Below are 22741 nucleotides of genomic sequence, written 5' to 3'. Positions count from 1 at the left end.
AGTTGCCTCGGAGACCACGTGACAGGCAAACCCAGCTCCCCCGACACCTGCGCCTGCCTAAGAGTCCTGACTGCTCCCCCTCAGCACCCCAGGGACAAATGCCCAGTGAACGCACTTCAAGGCAGGTGGTCAAGGTAGACGGCACCCTGCGTCTCTCCTGGAAAATTCAACCAGGAACACACAGGATAAAATGACTTAGGACGCGCAGCCCAGGTCAGGGCTGTAGCTGGTGGTAGAGCGCTTGCCTCTAGGCCTATGCCTGAGGCCCTGGGCTCCATCCCCAGGGTCCTGCCGCCCCCCAGGAAAAGCAGTGGCCCACCCCCCATCCCAGGACTAGCTATCGTTGCACACCAAGCACCCTGGGGGACCTGGCTGCATACAGCACGTGGGGAAGCATTTGAAGTAATACATAAATTGTACAGTAACCTGGGATGTGAATACTGCAAACAGCTAACACAAGCCCGTTGTCTCTTTAACTTGAACTTGGCTGGAACCTTTCCTGAAAAAGTAAAGGCAGATTTTTTTTTCTTTTTTTCTTTTTCTTTTTTTTAATTGTAAACAAATGGGATACAACTTGTTTCTCTGTACATGAAGTAGAGGCATACCATTTATGTAATCATACACTTACATAGGGTAATGGTATTTGATTCATTGTTATTTTCCCCTTCCCCCCCACCCCTCCCACCCCTCTTTTCCCTCTATACAGTCCCTCCTTCCTCCATTCTTGCCTCCCTCCCACCCCCCCATTATGTGTCATCATCCACTTAGAGAGATCATTCGTCCTTTGGATTTTTGAGATTGGCTTATCTCACTTAGCATGATATTCTCCAATTTCATCCATTTGCCTGCAAATGCCATAATTTTATTATTCTTTATGGCTGAGTAATATTCCATTGTGTATATATATACCACGATTTCTTTATCCATTCATCAATTGAAGGGCATCTAGGTTGGTTCCAAAGGCAGATTTTTTTTAGGCATAAAATACCTTCCTTAAAAAGGAAGAGTGAGGGGCTGGGGAGATAGTTCAGTTGGTAGAGTGCTCGCCTTGTAAGCACAAGGCCCTGGGTTCGATCCCTAGCACCAAAAAAAAAAAAAAAAAATGAAAAGTGAGCGGCCAAGCACTTGAGGGTGTTGCTCACCCCACAGGTGAGCACTGGCCGCACCAGGCGGTGCCCGTGGCCCCCGGAGTGCGCACAGGCCGTGCTGTCTCTCCCCAGGTCTGCTCCTGGTCCTCGGCTGGCTGCAGGGCAAGCCGCTGCTCAGCATGTTCACCATTGGTGTCAGGTAAGGCTCCCGCGGCAGAGGTGGGGCAGGACGGTGGGGAGACCCAGGGCCTGCCCAGGCCCAGCACTTCCTGCAGCATGGATGAGAGCTGGGGCCCAGCCCTTCTCGACCCCTTTGCCCGTGGGCTAAAAGCGGGACCCTGACTGCCCTGCCTGGGTGGGGATCTGCCTCAGCCACTGGCCAGCAAGATGCCAGTCACACTGGACCGGGGTGGGCACCCGAGGCCTCGTCTTAACCTGATCACATCCCCAAGGACCCTGTTCCAAATGCTGGCGATATCGGGCTTAGGGCCTGGGTGGGTCACCGTCACAGCGGATGGGTTGCCGAGGGCCTGCGCTGGGGAGGGCGAGGTCAGGAGGCATGAGCCAGGGCCCCGGGACCATCACGCGGAGAGTAGTGCGGGGCTGAGGCTGCCGGTGGGGTCAGGCCTCACCTTCAAGAAGCCGAAGGGGCAGGGACCTGGGCCGACCCCTGTGACCCCGGGTCTCCTGTGACGGGGAGAGCAGGGTGGCGCCTCCGTCCTGCTGGGCTAGCGCGGCTGCTCGGGGACGGTTCATGGCACAGCGTGGGGAGCAGGTTGGGCTCCAGCCTTGCTGCTGGCTCCAGACTGCAGGAGTGAGGAAAGGCTCGGAAGCGTGCAGTCGGGCAGGGTAGGAGCCCTCCCGCCCGCCCGTGGCAGCCAGCAGCTCCTTAGTTGCCCCACAGATGCTGCCTGAGCATCTGCCGGCTCTCTGTGTACATCGCCCAAGTGCTGACTGAGCCGTGGTCCCTGCCCTCGTGGCTTTCGGGCTAGCGAGGACAGGAGAGGCTCGCGATGTAAATGCGTGTTCATAATAATTACAGCTCAGCGAGAGCCCGGCCCCAACGCGGACAGCCCTGCCACGGGAGGAACCCGCTGCCGAGAGGGAGCTTGAAAGGGAGGTGGGAGGAGACGTGACCCAGGACTGTGCCAGGGATGGTTTCCAGGCCGAGTCAAAGGCACAGGGTTGAGAGGGAGCCAGTTACAGAGGAGCAGGAAGGGCGAGTCAGGCCGGGAAAGGCACATGCGGAGGCCGGTTGGGGAGGACGGAGCTTGGCATCGGAGCACTGCCGGGGGCGAGTGCTGGGCCCCATGGTACCCCCAGGTGACAGCTGGGGTGAGGCAGCTCGTGGCCCTTCCCCCTCCTGGTCCCAACCCCGCCGTGGGAACCCTCCGCGTCAGGACACACCAGGCCTCTCTGCTGTAGGTCGGCCTTGGCATAGAGGCCGGAGGAGACGGAGAGGCGGGTCCCAGATTGTGACAGAGAAGAGGGAGGCAGGAGGAAGGGGCCCGTGGGAGCGGGTGAGCTGCGCTGCGGATCACGGAGTCCAAGGCAACCGCGGCACAGGGCCTGAGGGCCTCTGGGGGGCTTGTTCAGCAGACCTCCAGCCCCTGACCAGTGGGGAGGCGCCTGAGACTGCGACCTTCCAGGGCAGTGGCACAGTGGTCGGGAGACCCCTGAGCAGTGAGACTGGGCTCAGAAGCTTCCCCCAGGGCAGGGGCTGGAGTGGGAGGGCGCAGGCGGGGCACGGGTGGCGCGCTGGCTGGAGACACCTGAACAGCGCGCTCCGGGGACAGAGCCTTCAGAGGCAGGAGGAGGAGGTCTGGGCCTCAAGGGCTCCTGGGGAGAGCAGAGCCCTCAGACCCAAGTGCCTCAAAACTCCCTGAAAGACCAAGGCCTCCTGTCCCCACCTCACAGCCGGGCGGGGTTCTGAGAGCTGAAGGACTGTCGGGAGCTTTCAGCGTAACAGCAAAGGAGGTTTCTGGGTACCGCCCCAGCTCCAGTGCTGTTGGCCATCGCTGGTCCCTTGTCCTAAGGCTCCTTTTCAACTTGTTCACTCCCCTTGATTCACCGTGAACTCGCACTGGAGGGAAATCGCTGCCTGCACCTGTGCTGTTGGAAGGGTGGGGTTCAGCTGGGCGTGGGGACTGTGCTTGTCATCCAGCGACTTGGGAGACCAAGGCAGGAGGATCAGAAGTTCGAGGCCAGCCTGGGCAACTTAGCTAGACCCTGCCTCAAAAGCACCTGGGAGGGGTGGGTTCCCCGGGGGACCCCGGGGGCTCCATTCCTAGTACTGCCAAAAAAAAATGGGGGAGTACTTTTCATTTTTTAGTGGCAGATTAAAGTCACCTCAAACACCAATCAGAAGGTGGCAAGCACAGAGGGGGTTTTCCAAACTGGGTAAAATGAATTATTCTTTTAAAAACTGTATCCTAATTCCTTTGTACCCTGAGTGACATTCATGATGATCAAGGAACGTGCTTTTCCGGGCCTGTTCTAATCTTTACTGGTTTGTGGATTAATCTTTTATTACCGTGGACACGTCCAGGGACATGCACGGTGCCCTCCCAGGCATGATGGGGGAGTCACCACCACAACCCTCTGCAAATGTTTGCCTGGCTGGCCTTGCCAGCCATGCCGTAGACTAAGGAGGCCGCCTCACTGTCACCACGGGAGCCGGCACAGCCCCTAAGCCACACAGTGACCTCGGTTTATATAATGTGTTCCTGAATGGTGCATTGTCTCTGGGTGAAGGGCGCCATTCATACGCTATATCTGTTAAATTCCACGATGCACATTCTTCGTCCACATTGAGCTCCTCTGAAATCCGACGGCTTCTTACGGCCTCGTGATAAGAAGCTCTGTGCCATTCATGCTTGGCTGTGCCCTTTGCTTTCTCGGTGTGCACCAGGCGGGGGTGCCTGTGGCGGCCACACGTGGTTTGCGTTGAGTGAGCGTCCCCTGCGGGCTTTCTGACTTCTCCCCCGCCAGGCCGAGGCCTGGCCGTGTGAGAGGCCGGCCAGGGTCCCCTGCTGACGTGCGTTCCGTCAGCAGACCTCGGCTGAGTACCGCTGCCCTGTGCCCGGTGGTACAGGGGGCGAAACCGGCCACCCCAGCGGAGGTCGTCAGGAAGTGTGCCCACTCCAGCTGTTTTGCTGCTGATGTTTAAGGATTGGGACTCCACTGGTGGGGCTTCCCTCGGGAAGCAGAGCGGCCCTGGCACAGCGGGGCGTGGCCGTGGGGTTGTCCTGGGCAGGGCCTGGGCTGCGGGCTTCCAGTGCCCAGCATCATCGAGTGGCCCTGGCTCATTCCTCAGGGCCTGGCCCCGGGCTGGGACGCGAGCCCTGTTCTGGAGAGGCCTGCTCTCGGCTGTGTCTTGTGGGGCTCCTGCAGAGTCCCCGTGGGAAAGACCTCGGTCCCTGTCACTTCCGGCCCCCCAGATAGTCTCCACCGTCCCAAGTGGTTCCATTGATGAAGTTCTTGAAGCTTCACTGAGGCCCCACGTCCCACCCCTCGGCGGGGCACAGGTGGGGCCCTGGCTGGGAGGGTCTGCTCAGCGCCCCTCGCAGTCCCTGGCTGAGGCTGCTGTTCCTTCTTTCTGACGCGGCTTGCTGCGACCCCACTCGCCCTCACACCGACCCCACGTTTCTGGGGTGATCTCCAGGAGCAGCCGCCATCCTCTTAGAACATTTTCTTATCACCCAAAAGGAAACCCTGCGCCCCCGTCACGCCGTGCCCCACCCGCCCTCCAGACCCTGCTCCCCGTCTCTGGGGCGAGCCGCCCATTCTGGACGTGCCGTGCTACCTGACCCGGGCGCCCAGCTGCTCATCGGCCGCCTGTTTGCGAGGCTCACCCAGGCGCAGTGTGCAGCAGAGTCCTCGGGCAGACCCCGGGCCTGGCGCAGCGTCCCTCCATTCCCAGAGGGCAGAACGCGGGATCCTTTGGTCCCCGTGTGGCGGAGCCTTGGCACACCCAAGCCAGAAAGGCCTCGCCTGGTGGCCCATCACCTGTGGATGCACCGAGGGAGGGGACATTCCCAAGAGCAGCAACTCGCTGGTCCAGCCTGGCCCGCGTGCTCCTCTTACCCGGTCAACCTCTGCTCTGGGAGGCGGGTCGCGCGGTCCAGAGAGGGGAAGGGAGCAGTCACCACAGCGCAGCGACTCAGCGGCAAAGGTGCTCGGTGTCTCCTGACTTTGATCTCCTCCTCTAGGTTCCTCGCAGGAAGTATCTAAGTCACTAGAACAATGAAACCCGAGTGACCCAGGGGAGCCTCCAGACCAACCTCCCACTTACTGCTAATTCTAGAAATTGTATTCAAGGGTCCAGAGACTTTGTCTCTCTAATAAATGAGGATAATTTAAGTGCAGAAGCAGTAAAACACGGCCATAGCCGCTGCTTCCTACCCAGATGCGGCTGCCTAGCAGGAGAGGTCACCTCCCAGGCAGGGTCTGCGGGCAGAGCTCCGGGCAGCGGCTGCTGTAGAGGAAGCTGGGCTCACCATGGGACTGGGGACGGAGACGAGGAGGGGGACAGGCCTCACTAGCTTACGGCATTGCCAACCCCAGGGGGACGCACGGGTCCTTGAGTACGTGGTAAGTGTGGCCCTTTGGACCGTTCCATCCAGCCTGGCTGTGGCGGCCATTCCAGAGGGTCTGCCCATCGTTGTCATGGTGACGCTGGTCCTGGGAGTGCTCCGGATGGCCAAGAAGCGGGTCATCGTGAGGAAGCTGCCCATCGTGGAGACGCTGGGTGAGGGCTTCCACTGGAGCGGTTCCTGTGGTCTGCGGGGGGCGCTCTGGGCGGAGGCCCTTGGACCTCCATGCCCCCGGGCCTAGGTTTGGTGGCGGCGACTCCTTTTCTCTCTAACCAATGTTCTGTGTACCAGGCTGCTGCAACGTCATCTGCTCTGATAAGACGGGGACACTGACGGCCAATGAAATGACGGTGACCCAGCTTGTCACTTCCGACGGGCTCCGCGCGGAGGTGAGTCCACCAGGGATCCTCTCCTTCCCGGGGAAGACACACGGCCACTTCCAGGGCAAGGGAGGAAGAAGTGCCCGGGTCGTCCTGCAGCCCCAGCAGGTGGAAGGTGCCCTTCTTCGTTTCTTGGTTGTTTGTAATGCTCACGTTATGAAATGGGTGTATGTATTGTGCAGGGCTGGGGAGGGACCCAGGGCCTGCAGCGTGCCAGGCAGGGCTCCACTGCTGAGTGACCTCCCAGCCCTCGTTACAAAATGTCAAAGCTAGAAAACTCCTGCGGCTCCCCGGGGACCCGGCAGGACGCTCGAGCCGCCTCGCTCCTCCCTGTGGTGAGCCCGGCGCCGTTGTGAGCCCCGGAACCGCAGCTGTATGCATGGTGCTTTTCCAGAGCAAGGGGTCAGCAAATTAGGGCCCGTGGCCAGTGGCTACTTTCACCAGCTAAGTTTCACGGCACACTGCCGCGTCCACCTGTGCGGACGTGCCTCCGATAGCTACCGCGGATGGCGGACGTGCTGTGGGGTGGCAGCTGCGTGGTGGGGTGGCGGCTCGGGCCGAGTGTCCGCTCTCCGGCTCCGGTGAAAGCGCCTTCCACTGCGCTGCAGGTCAGAGTGCTCGCCCACGCTTCTGCGGGATGCTCTTGGCCATGGCCTGGCGGCCTGCAGCACGTGGCCCGACACCCCTGCCCCTGAGTGACAGGCATCCCGCAGCACTCCTCCTCCTGTGCAGGCCGATGTCCTGGCCGTGGACTCCAGGGGAGAGACTGGGCTGTCCAGGGGAGTCTGGTGTGACTCTCGGTGGCATCCCTGCTTCTGCTGTGCCCTGGCAGGTCAGCGGAGTCGGGTATAACGGCAAAGGGACTGTGTGTCTTCTACCGTCCAAGGAAGTCATTAAGGAATTTTCCAACGTCTCTGTGGGGAAGCTGGTGGAGGTGAGTGTTGGGCAGCATGGTGACGTGTGCAGACACGGGGCCAGCGGGGTTCTGACGAGGGCCCCAGAGCTGGACCAACTGGTTCTTGGCAGGGCCACACCCAGGGTTAGGCTGTCACAGTTGGAAACAGACAGCAGGGAAGAGTCTGGGGACTGCCCACTGGGGCTCTGAAGCGCCCCTGCCTGGGGAGCTGGGTGGGCTGGGAACGAGCAGGCGATGCAGGCAATGCGTGGCTGCAGTGCCTGGCCATCCCGTCCCCTCCGCACAGCAGTGCCCTCCATGGGGTCCCCGTCTCCTCCTCTGTGACACTCAGTGAGTGCCCACCTGCTCAGGTCCCGGGCTGCCACTTCATGATGACAAGGACCGTGTCTCTGTTTTGCAGCCTGAGAAACAGGCTCAGGGATGCGGGGGAGCACTGGACGCACCCCGGCACGGGAGGGGAGCTGGGCGTGGCCCTCACTCTTGTAGCTTCTCTTCTCCGTTTTCTGCTGTGTTTGGACTGATAGCCGCTCAGCAGGGATGCACCCCCAGAGCGTTGCTCAGGCTTTAGCAGCTGCCCAGCCTTCGTGGTCACACCCCTTGCTCAGACCCGCCTTCCTGGTGTCCCAGACCAGGGCTTTGGGGAACTGGCCCCTGCCTAGGCGGGAAGAGCTGTTTCCTCTGAAGGGCCAGGATGCTGATTTGCTTGGAGGAATGGCGTGTCCCCCAGCCCAGCTCTGAGCGCAGGCCACGCCCGCAGTGCCGACTTCACCGTCCTGAGCGAGCCCCGGGCCCCGGGAGCTGCTCCCGGAACTCACCGCAGACCTCTGGGAAATCCCCCTTCAGGCAGGCTGTGTGGCCAACAACGCTGTCATCGAGAAGAACACGGTGGTGGGCCAGCCCACGGAGGGCGCCTTGGTCGCGCTGGCCATGAAGGTAGGGCCTGGCGGTGGGGAGCTCTCTCGGGAGCTGGGTGAGACGGGAGTGTTGCTCCTGGCCGACCTGCAGGAAGCTCAGTAACGGAGCTGCCCTGGAGGAGCTGGGCTCAGGAGGCCCTGAGGCTCTGCAAAGTTCTGCGGGTCTCTAGCCCTTCCCAGGGCTACAGAGGGATCCTGAGCATCCCAAGGCTCAGCCGCTGTGGGTGTCGGGGAGACAGACAGAGGGACCAGACTCATCCACGTGCCCTCACTGCTCTGCTGAGGCCCAACCAGGAGGGCCTGGGTGCTTTGTGTACATTCGATGGACAGCAGGGCTCCCCCTTTAGCCTCTGTGCTCTGCAGAATGCTCCCCATTCTGTGCCTGGCACCCACCCCCAGGTGTGCACAGGCGGGGAGGGGTGGGTGGAGCTTGAGGGGGTCGGTGGGTGGGCGGCTGTGCCTCCTGCTTAGGGAGCAACCAGCAGAGGCAGCAGCAAAACTGGAGGAGAAGGACAGTGGGGAAGGCCAGGGGGAGAGGCAGAGATGAGAGAAGGACCGAGGGAAGGGGCTGGGGCCCCTGCCAGCACCCGTCCTTCTCCAGGGCCAGCCGTCTATCGTCCCCTCTGTTGTGGCTGGACCTTCGACTCTGCCGGAGGTCTAATCAGACCCAGGTCAAGGTCGAGTCAGGGCAAAGCCTGCTCAGGGAGCTTACCTGCGAGTTCTGGCCCCGCCGCCGCCCCGCCATTGGACACTGGCCGTGCTCCCTCGTGGGCTGTGACCTGCCGCCCTTCCTTCCTCTGGCTCTGACTCCCGGGTTCCCCTCGCTGTCTTCTTCCTTGGGCACGTCTGCTGTCCAGGTGCCCAGCTCACTTCCCTACCCTGAGCCTGCCTGTCACCTGTCCCTCCCTCCAGCAGGAGCCCTCGGCCTCCTCCATGTCCACTGCACTGGCTTCCAGGAGGGCAGGTTGGGGGGTCAGTGGTCCTCAGTGAGTCCCTGGATGGGCCAGCAAAGCGCCCCTCCCCCCCCCAAGGACACCGAGGCACTGTCCCTCCTGTTCTGCTTACGCTCCCAGAAGACGGTTCCGCTGGAACATGTCGGGGGCGTGGGACGCGTTCCCCTAAACAGTGCTGGGCCAGCCCACCCAGTGACTCCTCATGGCCCAGAAAGGAAGCGATGACCTGGCCTGACTGTCCAGTCCCCCTGCGGCTGCCAGCTCCACAGGCACGGGGCTGAGCTGTTAGTCTCGGGTGGCCCCGGGGCTCCAGGGCCTGGCCCTCGCCACCCCTGAGTGGGTTTTCCGGTGGATAGCAGGACACAGTGACACAAACCGGCTGGCTCGAAGCCACAGGCGTCGCAGCTCTGGGACCAGAAGTGGGACCCGGGTGGGGCAGGGTCTGTCCCGCCCAGCCCTGCTGCCACGGAGCCCAGGTGTCCCCGGCTGGGGCTGCATCGCCCGGGCTCTGACCGTGTCCCACATGCCTTCCCGCATGTCCCTCTCCTCACATTGGTGCTCTCGGGAGGCCACCATGACGAGCTGGTCTGGGCTTCACAGCTGCCAGGTCCCTGCTCCCAAGCAAGGCCATGCTCACGGGGCCGGGATCAGCACACCCTCGGGGTCTTTTGGACGTCCCTTTTCCACACGCGCGCCCCATTCCCTTGTGAGTCCTGTGCGTGGCTGGGACTAGTTTGCGTTTTGGGAAATGTAGGTGTGTGTTCCAAGTAACTGGCCCTAAAGCCACCAGAAAGCACATGGGTGACAGGCCTGGCCTGGAGGCCTGGGGCAGCAGGGCCACTCGCTGACCAGGGGTCCTTTTAGGGAAGGCGCTGTGCCTTCAAGTCCTGCAGAGACCGGGTAGGTTTTGTTTCTAAGCAGGTTCCGGGTAGACACCCAGGCGAGACCCTGGGACAAGAGAAGAGAGGGGCTTCTATCTGGGCAGGCCTGGAGGACAGCGGCCCTGGGAGCTCAGCGCTCGGACTCCTGCCCGAGGTGGTCTGAATGAGTGATGGACACAGACCAAGCCTCGCATAGAGCCCGGCTTCGATGACGCCTGAAACGTCCCATTTCGTGATCCTAGATGGACTTAAGCAGCATTAGAGATTCATACGTGAGGAAAGAGGAGATTCCCTTCAGCTCGGAGCAGAAGTGGATGGCGGTGAGGTGCAGCCCCAAGAGCGAGGTGAGCGGGGCTTCCGATCCTGTGCTCCCCTCCCTGCTCCAGAATTAGCTCCAGAATTGACGTGTAGGCGTCAAGGGGACGTGGAGGCAGCCCCGGCCCTGCCTCCCCGGGGCCTCTTCCGGGCTCCTCCTCTGCAGCAGCGGTTCCCAGAGTGCCCGCGGGCATCGGCCTCACCTGGGAATCTGTTACAAATGCAGACTCCCAGGCCCCTCTGCCCTCCCGCGTCAGAAACCGCAGGCGTGGGACCAGGGACCGTGTGCCGGGGTGTGGCTGTCCTGTGCTGTGCCTGGAGCGGCCAGAGGCACCTGCTCTCTGCGCCCGCCCCCTGGGCTGACTTCCCGGCCTCTCTTCACATCCCTGAGCCAAGTTCTGGTGCACTTGTGAGCCCACCTGAGGCCACAGCAGGGGAACCAAACCCCTCGTGGCTGGCGGGCACTGGCCCCACGGCGGGAACGAGGGGCTCACGCACCCCCCGTGCAGGCTGCAGGCGGTGCCTAGGGCGCACACCCGGGCTCCAGCTCCCCGGAGGGGTCCACGGCTGCCATGGCAGGTTCCTGTGGCTCTGCCATTGTCTGCAAGGAAAAGAGCTTTTGAAGGAAAGAAGTTCTGTGCGCCCCCCGGCCGCCCTCCTTCCTGCGCTGGGTCTGGTGGCTCCGTGGCTCCTGCCCGACCCGGGCCCTGGGGACGCACCTGCGACCTTGAGTGCTTCCAAGGGGCCGTGGATTCTTCATGCCTTCCGACCGTCCCCCCAAAACCAATGGTCACAAGTTCCAGTGAGAAAACATGACGCAGAAACGGGACACGATGAAATGAAAGCTCCTCCGCTTCTGGCCCTCCTCCTGCCCGCCGCCCTGCCCAGGCAGGGTCCTTCACAGCGGATGGACTGTCCTGGTCTCACCGGCCACCAGCGCCGGTGCAGGCTCCTGCTGCCCCGTGGGGGTGACTTGTCTTTCTCCCGTAAAATCTCCCTCGATGCCGTGTCCTGGGAACTCTGCCCCAGCCGCTGCCGTCCGCCCGCCGTGGGTTCCCTGGGCAGGGCGGGCACCCAGCCGATGCTGAGGAGCCGGGGGCCCTGTGCCCGCAAGGAGCGCCTCTGTGCGTGAGGCCAACCTTAACAAGCAGGGGTCGCTGTCACGGGTTGGCGCTCCTGGGCCAGGAACGGCCGCGTAGACTAGCCAGGGCCAGCCCCGGGCAGGCCGCCGGCACTCAGCAGCCTGAGTGCAGCCCTGGCCGGGCATCCGCCTGGCCAATCACGCGGGAGCTGCGACATTGACGAGGGGACCCGACGTGGACCGGGGCGGCCCCCACTCTGTGGGCCACACGGCACCCCAGCACGCGGATTCCCAGACACGCACGGGGTTCCTTGCCAGTCACCAGCAGTGACCCGTGGGCAGCTCTGCGTGTCTCAGGACCCGCGGGCGGAGCAGGGTGGAGGTCACTCAGTGCTGCGGGCCCCCTGACGGCGGCCCCTCTCTTCCAGGACGGGGAGGACGTCTACTTCATGAAGGGGGCCCTGGAGGAGGTCCTGCGCTCCTGCGGCAGCTACGGCCACGCGGGCCTGGCCCTGCCCCTGACGCCCCAGCAGAGGGCGCTCTGCCTGCAGGAGGAGAAGAGGATGGGGTCGCTGGGCCTGCGGGGTCAGTGCGGGGTCAGTGCACCCGCGGTGTCGGCCGGCGCCAGGCGTGGATGTGGTGCATGTGCCCTGGCTGGTCGCCGGGCCTCCCACCAGAGGCAGGCAGGCAGCGTGCTGCGTGGGGCTCAGGGAGCCAGGCAGGAGCCATGGCTTCCCGGCCCAGCAGATGCGGGGCCTCCCCTCCTGCTCAGGGGCAGGGCCTCCCCTGACCCTCTGCCTGGCCGCCACTTTGGGTCAGGGACACCAACAGCCCTTCAGGACCCAGGCGGACACTTCCTTTCACGGCCAGAGCGGCTGCCCTCGCTGGGGGCGGAGATGAGTCCACTTCCCTTTGTGTCATGTGCCACCTGTCCCTCCTCAGAGGGCTCTGGAAACACTCACGTCCGTTCTGTGGGGACAGGAGAGGGCCCGGCTCGCCCTCCGGTTCCCCTTGGGGACAGAGGCTCTGACTCGTGGCCGGCCTGCTGACTGGCGCACCGGGCAGTGTGGTTGGGAGGGCACCACTGGGGACTGCGGCCAGGCGGGGCCAGTGTCCAGGCTCCGGGGCCAGGCTGGGCGGGGTCGGGACTCGAGGCCACCAGCGATGGATGTCTTCCTCTCGGCCACTTGCTCGCGCTGGGCCGGGACCCCTGGGAGACGCCCGAGCCCCTTGCAGACAGGCCTGGGCCCGCTGAGGGCTGGCTGGGGCGAGGAACCATCCTGCGCCCCGGTGACTCCGCCTTGGGTCTTGGTCTCTCGGCAGTGCTGGCCCTCGCGTCTGGGCCCGAGCTGGGTAGGCTGACCTTCCTGGGCCTGGTGGGCATCATCGACCCGCCGCGGGTGGGCGTGAAGGAAGCCGTCCAGGTGCTGTCGGAGTCCGGCGTGTCCGTGAAGATGGTAACAGGAGACGCTCTGGAGACGGCCTTGGCCATAGGTGAGGGGCTGCTGCCCGCCCTCCGTCCCCGCCAGAGCGGCCCGGCCTCCTCCCAGGGCGGAGCAGAAATCCAGAGGGCCAGGGTGACGCCGAGTGGCAGAGCTCTGTGCCGCAACGTGGGGTCTCGGGTTCCACCCCAGCACCTCGAAACGAGCTGGCCGCATGGCCCGTGCCTGTAATCCCAGGAATTTGGAAGGCTGAGGCAGGAGGATCATAAGTTTGAGGCCACCCTGGGCAACTTAGCAAAACCCCCAGCAACTTAGAGAGAGCTTGTCTCAAAATAAAAAGGGCTGGGGTGATAGAGCACCCCTGGGTTGAATCCTGGTACCAAAAAAAAAAAAAAAGATTCTGAGATTCACTGCCCTGAGCTCTGCTGCTCCCTCTTCTGAGGTGTATCTGTTTGCAAAATACTGGCAGGTTTTCCAAGAGGGGAAAGGTTCCTCATGTAAATTGAGGACCAACCGTGTGTCAAGGGCCCTTTATCTATGATCTCACTTCACCTCACAGGCAGCATCATGCGCAATGTACATTTCAATCTGGCTTCTGCCACTGGCTGTGTGCCCTTGGCAAATCACTGAACCACTATGACCCTCAGTCTCTTCATCAGGCAACAGGCCTCCTCCTCCTCCTACTCTAATTACTATGCTTGTGAGTGTTGTCACACATTGGCCCTTCCCACTCTCTCTCAAGGCAGTCTAGTGCTATGCAAAGATCATGGGCTTTCAAATCAGAACCGTATCAGGTCCTGTGTCACCACTTACTCGCTGTGTGACCTCGAGGAACTCACCTGTTTCTCCCCCTTTAAAGAGGGGAGAAGAAGGCCTGTTGTTCGTCAGTTCAGGGGCGGGGACTGAGATCAGTAACAGCAGGTGCTCAGTATGCGGCATTGTGGTCTCATTGTCATTTCCACCCTCACAGTAGGGAGTGACATGGGGACGTGCAATGATGGGCGGGAGGCGGGCCACAGTCTCGGGCCCTGTGTGGTCCCTCAGCGCCAATTCTCCCTGAAGGAAGAAGCATCGGCCTGAGCAAGGGGAAGCTGAGGGCCATGTCCGGGGAGGAGGTGGCCAGCATGGAGCAGAGTGCGCTGGCGGCCTGCGTCGGGCAGGTGGGCTGTCCCGGGGTGTGGCCGGGCCGGGGCGTCTGGGGCGCCATGTTTGGTGACTGCTGCTCACTTGGCTGTGTGCAGGTGTCCGTGTTCTTCAGGACCAGCCCACAGCACAAGCTCAAGATCATAAAGGTAGGTGGGCGAGCAGACCCGGGCTGTGCCACCCTCGGGTGCCTGGACGGTGGCCCCAGCGCTCACTGGCCCCTTGAGCGACAGTCCAGGGTGGGCGGCTGCATCTCAGCTGTGGATCTGCTCTGGGTCCCCACCTGCCAGGCCCACGGCAGAGTGCTGCCACCTGGCCGTGTTCGGCTGCGTGGGACTCTGGGGAACGTCACTCTGGCAGGGCAGGCGCGAGCCCAGATGGCACCTGGGGCCCTTTCAGGAGATGGAAATGGGCCCAGGGGGGCATTGGCCATGTACAGGGAAACAGGATGGGGAACCGGGTGGCTCGGAGGGAAGTGGGGCGGCAGGAGCCGTCCCGAGCAGGCTGCCCCTTGGCGTGACCCTGGTTAAAGTTCACGTCTTGGGTTCATTGTAAAACGGGGGTGCTACTGGTCTCACTGGCTCCTGTCACAGGGCAAGTGCCCAAGAAAAAGCCTGTCATCTTGATTGTGCATCAGAAAGGACAGGGTCGTGGAAGGTGCTGGCCTCCCTGCACGGTGCTGAGAACCCGCTCCTGAGCCTGTGGGTTTTCTGTGTTTTGTTTTGTTTTTTCCTTTCATGTTATTTTGGCCTTGGTTGGTTTATTTTTGGTATTTTTGTGTCACTTGCATAATCTTAGTTATTCCTCAAAACCAGACATGCTGGGCCATCATGGTTTCAGGGCAAACCCCCCTTATCTGCTAGTCCCCTTGCTGTGGCAGAGCACCTGAGAGCAGTTATAAGGAGGAAAGGTTCGTTTTGCTCCTGGTTGTGGGGTTCTCCGTCCAGGGCTCCCTTGTTCCTGGCCTGCAGGAGGCGGAATGTCATGGTGGGCCGGGAGCCGGTGGTGGAGCAGAGCTGCTGGGAAGGAGCGCCAACTGGCTTTCATGACAGCCCCAAGCCCCCTGTGGTGGGGACAGCAGCCACCTTCCCAAGGCCCCACCTCAGCACGGCTGCCTGGGGACTGTGCCTTCCACACACGAGCTGTTGGGAACATTCAGATCCAAACCATGACAGCTCGTCCACAGTAGGGGAACCTTTTGGAGTCTCAGTGGACGGTGTGGCTCTGCCATGTCCGTCCCTAACTGGGCTGCTCCGCCCCGTGAGGCGGCCACGGTGGCTCCCACGCTACAGCGGGAAGCCGAGGTGGGGCGGTTCAAGGTCTTGCCTGGTTCCCGCAGCTGGTGCAGACGGAGCTGGCGTGGACTCCGCTGTCCCCCAGGCAGGGGCTCTGAGGCCACCGCACAGCCTGCGGGGCCAGTGCAGGCGGAAGGGGCTGGGAGGAGGGGCCCGGGCTGCAGCCCCAGCGCCTGCCCTTCCTTCCCAAAGGCTCTGCAGGAGTCCGGGGCCATCGTGGCCATGACGGGGGACGGAGTGAACGACGCGGTGGCCCTGAAGTCCGCAGACATCGGGATAGCCATGGGGCAGGCGGGGACTGACGTCAGCAAAGAGGCCGCCACCATGATCCTGGTGGACGACGACTTCTCCACCATCATGTGAGCTCTTCGCCAGGTGGACGAGTGTGCAAAAGGCCGGTGGCCAGAGGAGGGACGGTGGGGCAGGCACGGAGCCCCAGAGAGCTGCCTGCGGAGGCTCGGCTCTGTGGCAGTGTCCCACCCCGGGTGCCTCTGAAAGCAGGGTCCTGGGGGTGATGGGTCTCCACGTTAGAGACCGGGTGGAGCCTCTGAGGACTCGGGAGGTCCCCGGCCACCTCCGGTGTGACGCTCAGGTTTCACCGGCCTCCCTGTCTCGATGGCCCGCTGCCCTGATCTTTCAGCCCTGCAGGGGCTGAGCCAGGAGTGGCCCGGCCTCGGAGGTGTTGAGCGCACCACGTGAACGGAACCCGGGGCAGGAACGCGGGGCCTCTGGGCGCTGTGAGGGCAACCCCTGAGGACGTGTCCCCAGGTGCCCTCCAGGGGGCCCGGCGGGCTCACGCGAGCTCAGGGCCACCCAGGGGCCTCCCCGGGCCGCTCTGCCACACGGTCCCTCCTCCCAGGAGCGCGGTGGAGGAAGGCAAGGGGATCTTCTACAACATCAAGAACTTCCTGCGGTTCCAGCTGAGCACGTGAGTGGCCCCGCCCGCTGCCGCTGTCCTCGGGTGTCAGCCGAGCGGCCGCCGACATCCGCCTGTGCCCGCAGGAGCCTCTCCGCCCTGAGCCTCATCGCGCTGTCCACGGCGCTCAACCTGCCCAGCCCCCTCAACGCCATGCAGATCCTGTGGGTCAACATCATCATGGACGGGCCGCCCGCACAGAGGTGAGGCGGCCAGCGGGGACCGGTGCCCTACCCCCAGGCCTGCAGGGACGAGGCCCAGTCCCCCCCAGGAGGCCCCGAGAACCACCCGGGAGGCGACGGGGCTTCAGAGGTGGGCTTGGTTTTGCTCCCAGCTGCAGCCTGGCTGCTGGCCTGGGGCCGGCACCCCAGGGGCAGGAAGGTGGGAAGGGGGCCTCAGGCGCGAAGGTGCTGGGGAAAGAGGCTTTGGGGCGCAGCCCCCGTGGCCAAAGGCAGGGCAGGCGCCGTGTCACAGGCAGACCTGTCCCCAGCTCGCGCCCAGGCCCAGGCGTGGCCTCCTCTACGAGAGCCCCTGCCACCCGCCATGGCCGGCTGAGCCTCCTGCTGCTTCTCCAGCCCCTGCCGAGCAGCTCAGGCCCTGGGGTGCTGGGACCCCAGAGTGGCTGAGACGCCTGGCAGAAGGAAGGCGGGTACCAGGTGCCATGGCCCCCTGGGCAGCTCACCCTCGAGGACAGTCAGGTGGCCAGGGGTGAGGGGCGTCTGGACGGTGCCCAGGGGCTGGGAGGTGGGGAGATGCTGGTGGGCACTCCGGGTCCCGTGCCTGGGCCCAGGTCCTCCGCCGCTTCTGGTGAGGGTCAAAGTGTCACTTGTCTTGGGAACAGCTTGGGGGTGGAGCCCGTGGACAGGGACACACTGAGGCAGCCCCCGCGGAGCGTCAGGGACACCATCCTGAGCCGGGGCCTCATCCTGAAGACCCTCATGTCTGCTGCCACCATCATCAGCGGGACCCTGTTCGTCTTCTGGAAGGAGGTGCGTCCAGTGCCCCATGGCAGAGGGACGTCCCTGCCCGGGCCAGGGAGAGGCGCGTAGGCCGACAGAGCACTCGGGACCACCAGCGGGGACAGGAGCACGCGCACAGGAAGGGAGATGGTGGCACGAGAGTGGGAGGAACCGCCGCCCGCGGGAGCCCAGCCAGGCGGAGGCCGGTGTGAACTGGGACTGAGCCTCCTCGAGGGGACGGCAGCCTGAGACAGACTGGGACTGAGCCTCCTCGAGGGGACGGCAGCCTGAGACAGACTGGGACTGAGCCTCCTCGAGGAGACGGCAGCCCCCACTGTTTTTGTTGTCACCAGGAAACAACTGGGAACCTAAGGGGTTATCCTGTTTTATCTTCCATGGTGTCTTTTCCTGGGTCCACTCATCATGGCCTGCAGGGGCAGGAGCCCTGGCTGAGTCCTGCAGTGGCAAAGCTGGGCACTGAGGCTGGGAATCCATCTGGCCTCGAACTTGCGATCCTCCTGCCTCAGCCTCCTGAGTTGCTACGATGATAGGCGTGCACTACCATGCCCATCCCCATTCAGTTTAAAACACACTACGGGGAGTGGAAGTGCCCTGGGGCCAGAGAGGACCCCACGCAGGAGGGGAGGTTGAGGCGGGGGATGCCCAGAGAGCTGCCCAGTGGAGCTGAGGAGGGTTCTCAATGTCCAGCCTCGGGGCCTCGAAGGCCATGGTTTTCTTTGGGGCCAGCTGTCCTGTCCTCCTTGGAGCACCCGACTTCCTGCTGTGTGGGTTAGCTAGCGTGTCCTATCTCCTTGGAATGGCCGCCCCCTAGAGGTGCCCATCCCCTGCCCTGCTGGAGGACCCATGATGTGCCCAGGTCCTCGGGCGGCCACACGTCGGTCTGTGGTCAGGAGACGTCTGCTGCACCTCCATGGAGCTCAGGGTGGGAGGAGGCGGCTGGTCCTGGGCCTGGTCTGGGACACCGGCTCTGTCCTCGACTCCAGAGGATGAGGCACCCGGGCTCGGCGGCCTCATGCGCCCACCTGTGCGTGTTCCAGATCCCGGAAGACGGCACCAGCACCCCGCGCACCACCACCATGACCTTCACCTGCTTCGTGCTTTTCGATCTCTTCAACGCCCTGACCTGCCGCTCTCAGGTGAGGAGGGCCGGCTCCGCGTTCCCTGCCATCCTCCTAACGAGGCCAGGGGCTCAGCAGAGCCGCCCACTGGTCTCCTCCCCGGAGGGGTCACCCTCTGAGCCCGTCTGTCTAGCCTCGCGCAGCTCCTGTCACAGGGCAGGGCCGCCCCGCTGTGATGTACCCACGCGCAGCCTCCCCCACAGACCAAGCTGATACTGGAGATCGGCTTCCTCAGGAACCGCATGTTCCTCTACTCCATCCTGGGGTCCCTCCTGGGGCAGCTGGCCGTGATCTACGTCCCACCCCTGCAGAAGGTCTTCCAGACCGAGAACCTGGGAGCACTCGGTGAGCGGGCTTGGGCCGCCCCAGCACCTGGGCAGTGGGTGGTGGGCTCTGAGACGCCGAGGCCCTCCCGCCACAGCAGGTGGGCAGCCGCCCTGCGTCGGATCTGGGAGGAGGGAGACGTGAAGGAAGGGGACGCAGAGAAGGCGGAGGAAGCTCAGGAAGAGGGCCCTTCGCTAAGTAGGTCCCAGGGCGAAGGGGGTCGGCACCTGGCCCTCAGGGCAGGAGGAGGACAGCCACATGAGGCCCCAGGCTGCGGGGGGAGGGACGGTCTAAGCTCAGCCCTTGATTGTCCCCTCAGCTGGGGAGGTGGTCTGGACCCTAAGGCTCTTGTGACTTTGACATCTGCTTACCTGGAAGCAAGAAGCTGGGCCACCCTACAGTTCTTGCTAAAAGGGACATGATTTAGAGACCATGGCTCTCCATAGTCCCTGCGGACACCTGGCGTGGAATCCGGGATGTCCACATCCTCAGACAGGCTAGCAGGGGAGTGAACAGTCCCCTCACCCAGCAAGGAAGGGGTGTGTGGAGGCCCCCTGGAGGGCAGCAGTGACCCGAGGGCTTGTCCCCGCTCCCTGCTGGATCAGGCCTGCCTTGGCCAGCCCCACCGAGGCGCAGAGGGTGGGGGAGGCCAGCGCGGTAGTGCCCGGGGAGTCCCCAAGGCTGTGGCTCTGGCCCCGCTCAGGAGGTCCTGAGATGATCCCAGGTCGAGGCGCTGCGGGCACCGCACTCGAGACCAGGGGTCAGACAAGGAATGGACGCCTCCCTGGTGATCCACGTTCCATGTTAGCCACCAGCGGGTGCCCTGGAGGAGCAGGCAAAAGGGATGGAACCCCAGAGAGGTTTCTGACGGAGGCTCCGGACGTGGGAAGAGGCTCGGCTCACCAGGTCCCACCCGGCAGCCTGCGAGCCCTGGTCCTGGAAGGGGGCCCGGGACCCGCCCGGGGAGGGAAGGTCCTCAGCAGCAGCCCGGGCTCCTCGGCCCCTTATCAGAGATGGAAGGAGAGGAGGCCCGGGCTCTGGGGGCCGCTGGGGGCCCAGGGGCCGCAGGCCACGGCCCGGCTGACCGCCTCTGGCCTCTCCTGCAGACCTGCTGTTCCTGACGGGACTGGCCTCTTCCGTCTTCATCCTGTCCGAGCTCCTCAAGCTCTGTGAGAAATCCTGCTCCGGAGCCGGGACAGCCAGGCCGCGCCAGGAGGACGTGTGACAGCCGCTGCCCGGTGGCATCCCTGCGTGATCTGTGTTCGGTGCCCGTGGCCCTGGCACAGCGTGGGCGTCGGAGGGAGGCTGCTAGGCGGTGCAGCAGCAGTGTGCCCTGTGTCCTCTGGGGAACCTGCAGGAGTCCCTGGCCACTCTGGAGGCTGCAGCTGCCCGTCCCTCCCCAGCGGGGCTCTGGGCCACCCGGGAGGAGCCACGTGGAACATCCACTATTTATTAAATCACACTGGTTTTTATTAACTGTGTCTGTGCCTGTTCATGCCACAGCTCAAGGCTGCACAGCCCAGCTGGTGACACACGGGGCCCCTCCAGAGGCGGCCGGGGGTAACCACAGTGCCCGTCCTTGTCCTCTGAGGCTGCAGCGCCTCCTCGAATGGTGGTTTGGGGCATTTTTACAAACGCGATGATGAGCCTGATTATTGTGGTTTCAATCCCAGCACTAGACAGGAAAGCACGATGTCCCTGAAGTCCATTAGAAAGGACGCCGACCGGCCGCTCACATGGCTCAGGTGCGACGAGCCTGACCAGGTTGACAGCGGTGCGGACGGTTCGTCCCTGCGAACCTCTTGGTTTCCTATTCCTTGTTATTGACAGCGGTGTGGACGGTTCGTCCCTGCGAACCTCTTGGTTTCCTATTCCTTGTTATTGACAGCGGTGTGGACGGCTCATCTCTGCGAACCTCTTGGTTTCCTGTTCCTTGTTATTGACAGTGGTGTGGACGGCTCATCTCTGCGAACCTCTTGGTTTCCTGTTCCTTGTTATTGACAGCGGTGTGGACGGTTCATCCCTGCGAACCTCTTGGTTTCCTATTCCTTGTTATTGACAGCGGTGTGGACGGCTCATCTCTGCGAACCTCTTGGTTTCCTGTTCCTTGTTATTGACAGCGGTGTGGACGGTTCATCCCTGCGAACCTCTTGGTTTCCTATTCCTTGTTATTGACAGCGGTGTGGACGGCTCATCTCTGCGAACCTCTTGGTTTCCTGTTCCTTGTTAACAGTTCAGAGGCAGAACACAGGGATGCTAAAGTGAAAAAGCTTCTCACAGAAGTCAGCGTCCGCCAGCAAGTTCTCCAAACCCGAGCACGCGGAGGCCTCCCCTCCGTGAGGAGCCACCCGTGGAGTGACTCAAGGCGAATGCCAGCCCGGGGCTTGACCCAGGCTGCACCTCCATCGGGTCAGAGTGAGGCGTGTCACTGTTCTTAACGCCCGGGGTGGTTCGGCCCCGGGCACGGCAGCGGGGAAGTGCGGAAGCGCCCTTAGTTCTAGGGCAGTAGTGACCGTTTCAAACGCCAACAAACTGCCAAAACCAGCAGGATTCACGGCGAGCACCATCTTGGGTCTCGCAGGCCTCCCGGTCAGACCGGGAGTGGAGCCCATACTGGAGCCACCTCCAGGACCTGGGTGGCAGTCACTGGGATGCAGCTGTGTACAAAAAAGCTTTCCTATGTCCAAACGGCCATCTGTTCAGAGAAACGTCCACTCACAGCTCCAGGAATGACCACAAAAATTCACCTAGCAGGCCCGGGGTTCCTGTTCTTGGACACAAGAGTCCACATGAGCCAGATGCCCACAGGAAACATCGATCAACATGGACAGAGCTACTCGACAGACTACTACCAACGTGTGAAGGAGTGGTCACCGTGCCATCCGAGCTCAGAAAAATAAGCAAACACACTGGAGAGTCCCAGAAGCCAGCAGGAGGGAGGTGGCTCTCCCTGAACCTCCTTAGCATGAAGCTCCAGCTATTAAGACAAATGAGAGAGACCTCAACTTGCAGAAATGCAGGCGGTGAGCTGTGGCATTTCAAGTCAGTGGGGACCAGATGCACCACGTCCTATCACAGGTGCCAGGACTTTATTTTGGGGTAAGATGGAGGCCACATTTTAAAATGCATTCAAACGGACTGAAGATCTCAGACACAACAATGGGAGCCGTGGAAGTAGAAGGGTTTGTTTCCTCAGGGAGGAGGGAGATTTCCTAAGCAGACTGCACACCCCAAAAGCCTCAAGGAAGGCAGCCGAATGTGACCTGAACCCTGGCACCAATCAGGGCCACAAAGCCGACAGAGAGCAGAGACACCCGCCAGGCACAGCAGGGGCTCTCTGCTTGTTCACTGCAGCACTCTCGAAATCGCGAAGGAAAAGAGCCACATCCGAGAACCCAGGTCACAGGCGTCTTCTGAAGATCGAAGCTGTTCACGGTCCCGTGTGGTATTTTAAAGCTACAGTTTTCACCTGTAAGTGACGAAAACTAGATGGCACTGGGGTGTCACTGAGAACGTGTCAACAGTCCTGCGGGCACATTGGGAGTTGGAAGGAGCTCCAGGGGTGGTTGACTTGCCGATGTCTAAGTAATGAAAAAGGGTGCGCCTTGTACCCAGCACTCGGTGTCCTCGGGTTCATCCTGCAGACAGGACCACACCAAGACGCACCTGAGGACACTCGCCGCAGCCTTCCGCACCGCGTGCTGCAGGGGCAGGAGCAGCCAAAGACACAGGCGGAGAAGATGGGGACCCGGAGCGGGCCTGTTAGAGACGCGAGGGTGAGGGACGGACCGTGGGTGACGTTCTGTTCAGCGGTGGCCCGTGCTGGGAGGACCATCGGAGGTTCTGCCTGAGGCCAGAGGACTCACTGCTGTGACACCTCCCTCCTGTGCACATGTAACTTCGTACACATGCGACTTTTTCATGCAAATAATACATTGCTTTACCTCTTCCTTCTAGCACTTTCTGGGCTGTGCACAGTCCTCACTTGTAGGGAGACCCGCAGCCCTTACCAGTCCGAGTTCTTCGTCTGACCTGTGTTGGCTTTCCATCACTGTGACCAAAGGACCTGGCAAGAACGAGGTCGAGGAGGAAAACTCACTTGGCTCGCGGTGTCAGGGGTTCAGTCCGCGGTCGGCTGACTCCACACTCTGGGGCCAAGTGAGGCAGAGCGTCAAGGAGGAAGGGCGCGGTGGAGGAGGGCGGCGCAGTTCACGAAGGCCAGGAAGCAGACAGCTCTCCGGTCCGCGCAGGCAGGGTCACCCCAGTCCCCAGGGCCCTGCCTCCAGGCACCACCATGAATCCGCTGGGATCACCCATCTGCCCGATGCACTGATTACTGATGGGGTCACGCTCTCATGATCAGCCGATCACGTCACTCTGAACGTCCTGCGTCGTCTCAC

General features: G+C 62.5%; 1 protein-coding gene across 2 annotated transcripts in view; it reads left to right on the top strand.

Annotated features, from left to right (window-relative positions):
- The window catches only part of Atp2c2 (ATPase secretory pathway Ca2+ transporting 2), a 56554-nt gene extending 36681 nt beyond the window's left edge, over positions 1 to 19873 (top strand). For both annotated transcript variants that reach the window (XM_047527368.1, XM_047527367.1), the window contains exons 11-27: positions 1221 to 1287; positions 5714 to 5838; positions 5975 to 6072; positions 6896 to 6997; positions 7823 to 7912; positions 9970 to 10071; positions 11552 to 11708; positions 12447 to 12617; positions 13628 to 13725; positions 13807 to 13857; positions 15196 to 15362; positions 15863 to 15931; positions 16006 to 16122; positions 16761 to 16908; positions 17937 to 18035; positions 18221 to 18362; positions 19448 to 19873. In XM_047527368.1, coding sequence (XP_047383324.1) covers positions 1221 to 1287; positions 5714 to 5838; positions 5975 to 6072; positions 6896 to 6997; positions 7823 to 7912; positions 9970 to 10071; positions 11552 to 11708; positions 12447 to 12617; positions 13628 to 13725; positions 13807 to 13857; positions 15196 to 15362; positions 15863 to 15931; positions 16006 to 16122; positions 16761 to 16908; positions 17937 to 18035; positions 18221 to 18362; positions 19448 to 19566 — 1922 coding nt within the window. In that variant the 3' untranslated portion in view covers positions 19567 to 19873. The remainder of the gene's footprint in view (positions 1 to 1220; positions 1288 to 5713; positions 5839 to 5974; positions 6073 to 6895; positions 6998 to 7822; positions 7913 to 9969; positions 10072 to 11551; positions 11709 to 12446; positions 12618 to 13627; positions 13726 to 13806; positions 13858 to 15195; positions 15363 to 15862; positions 15932 to 16005; positions 16123 to 16760; positions 16909 to 17936; positions 18036 to 18220; positions 18363 to 19447) is intronic.
- Positions 19874 to 22741: the final 2868 nt, after the last annotated feature.

This window comes from Sciurus carolinensis, chromosome 16 (genome assembly GCF_902686445.1).
Source record: "Sciurus carolinensis chromosome 16, mSciCar1.2, whole genome shotgun sequence".
Taxonomy (NCBI): Eukaryota; Metazoa; Chordata; class Mammalia; order Rodentia; family Sciuridae; genus Sciurus; species Sciurus carolinensis.
Note: the sequence above shows the minus strand (reverse complement) of the source record. Positions and strands in the feature narration are given on the sequence as shown.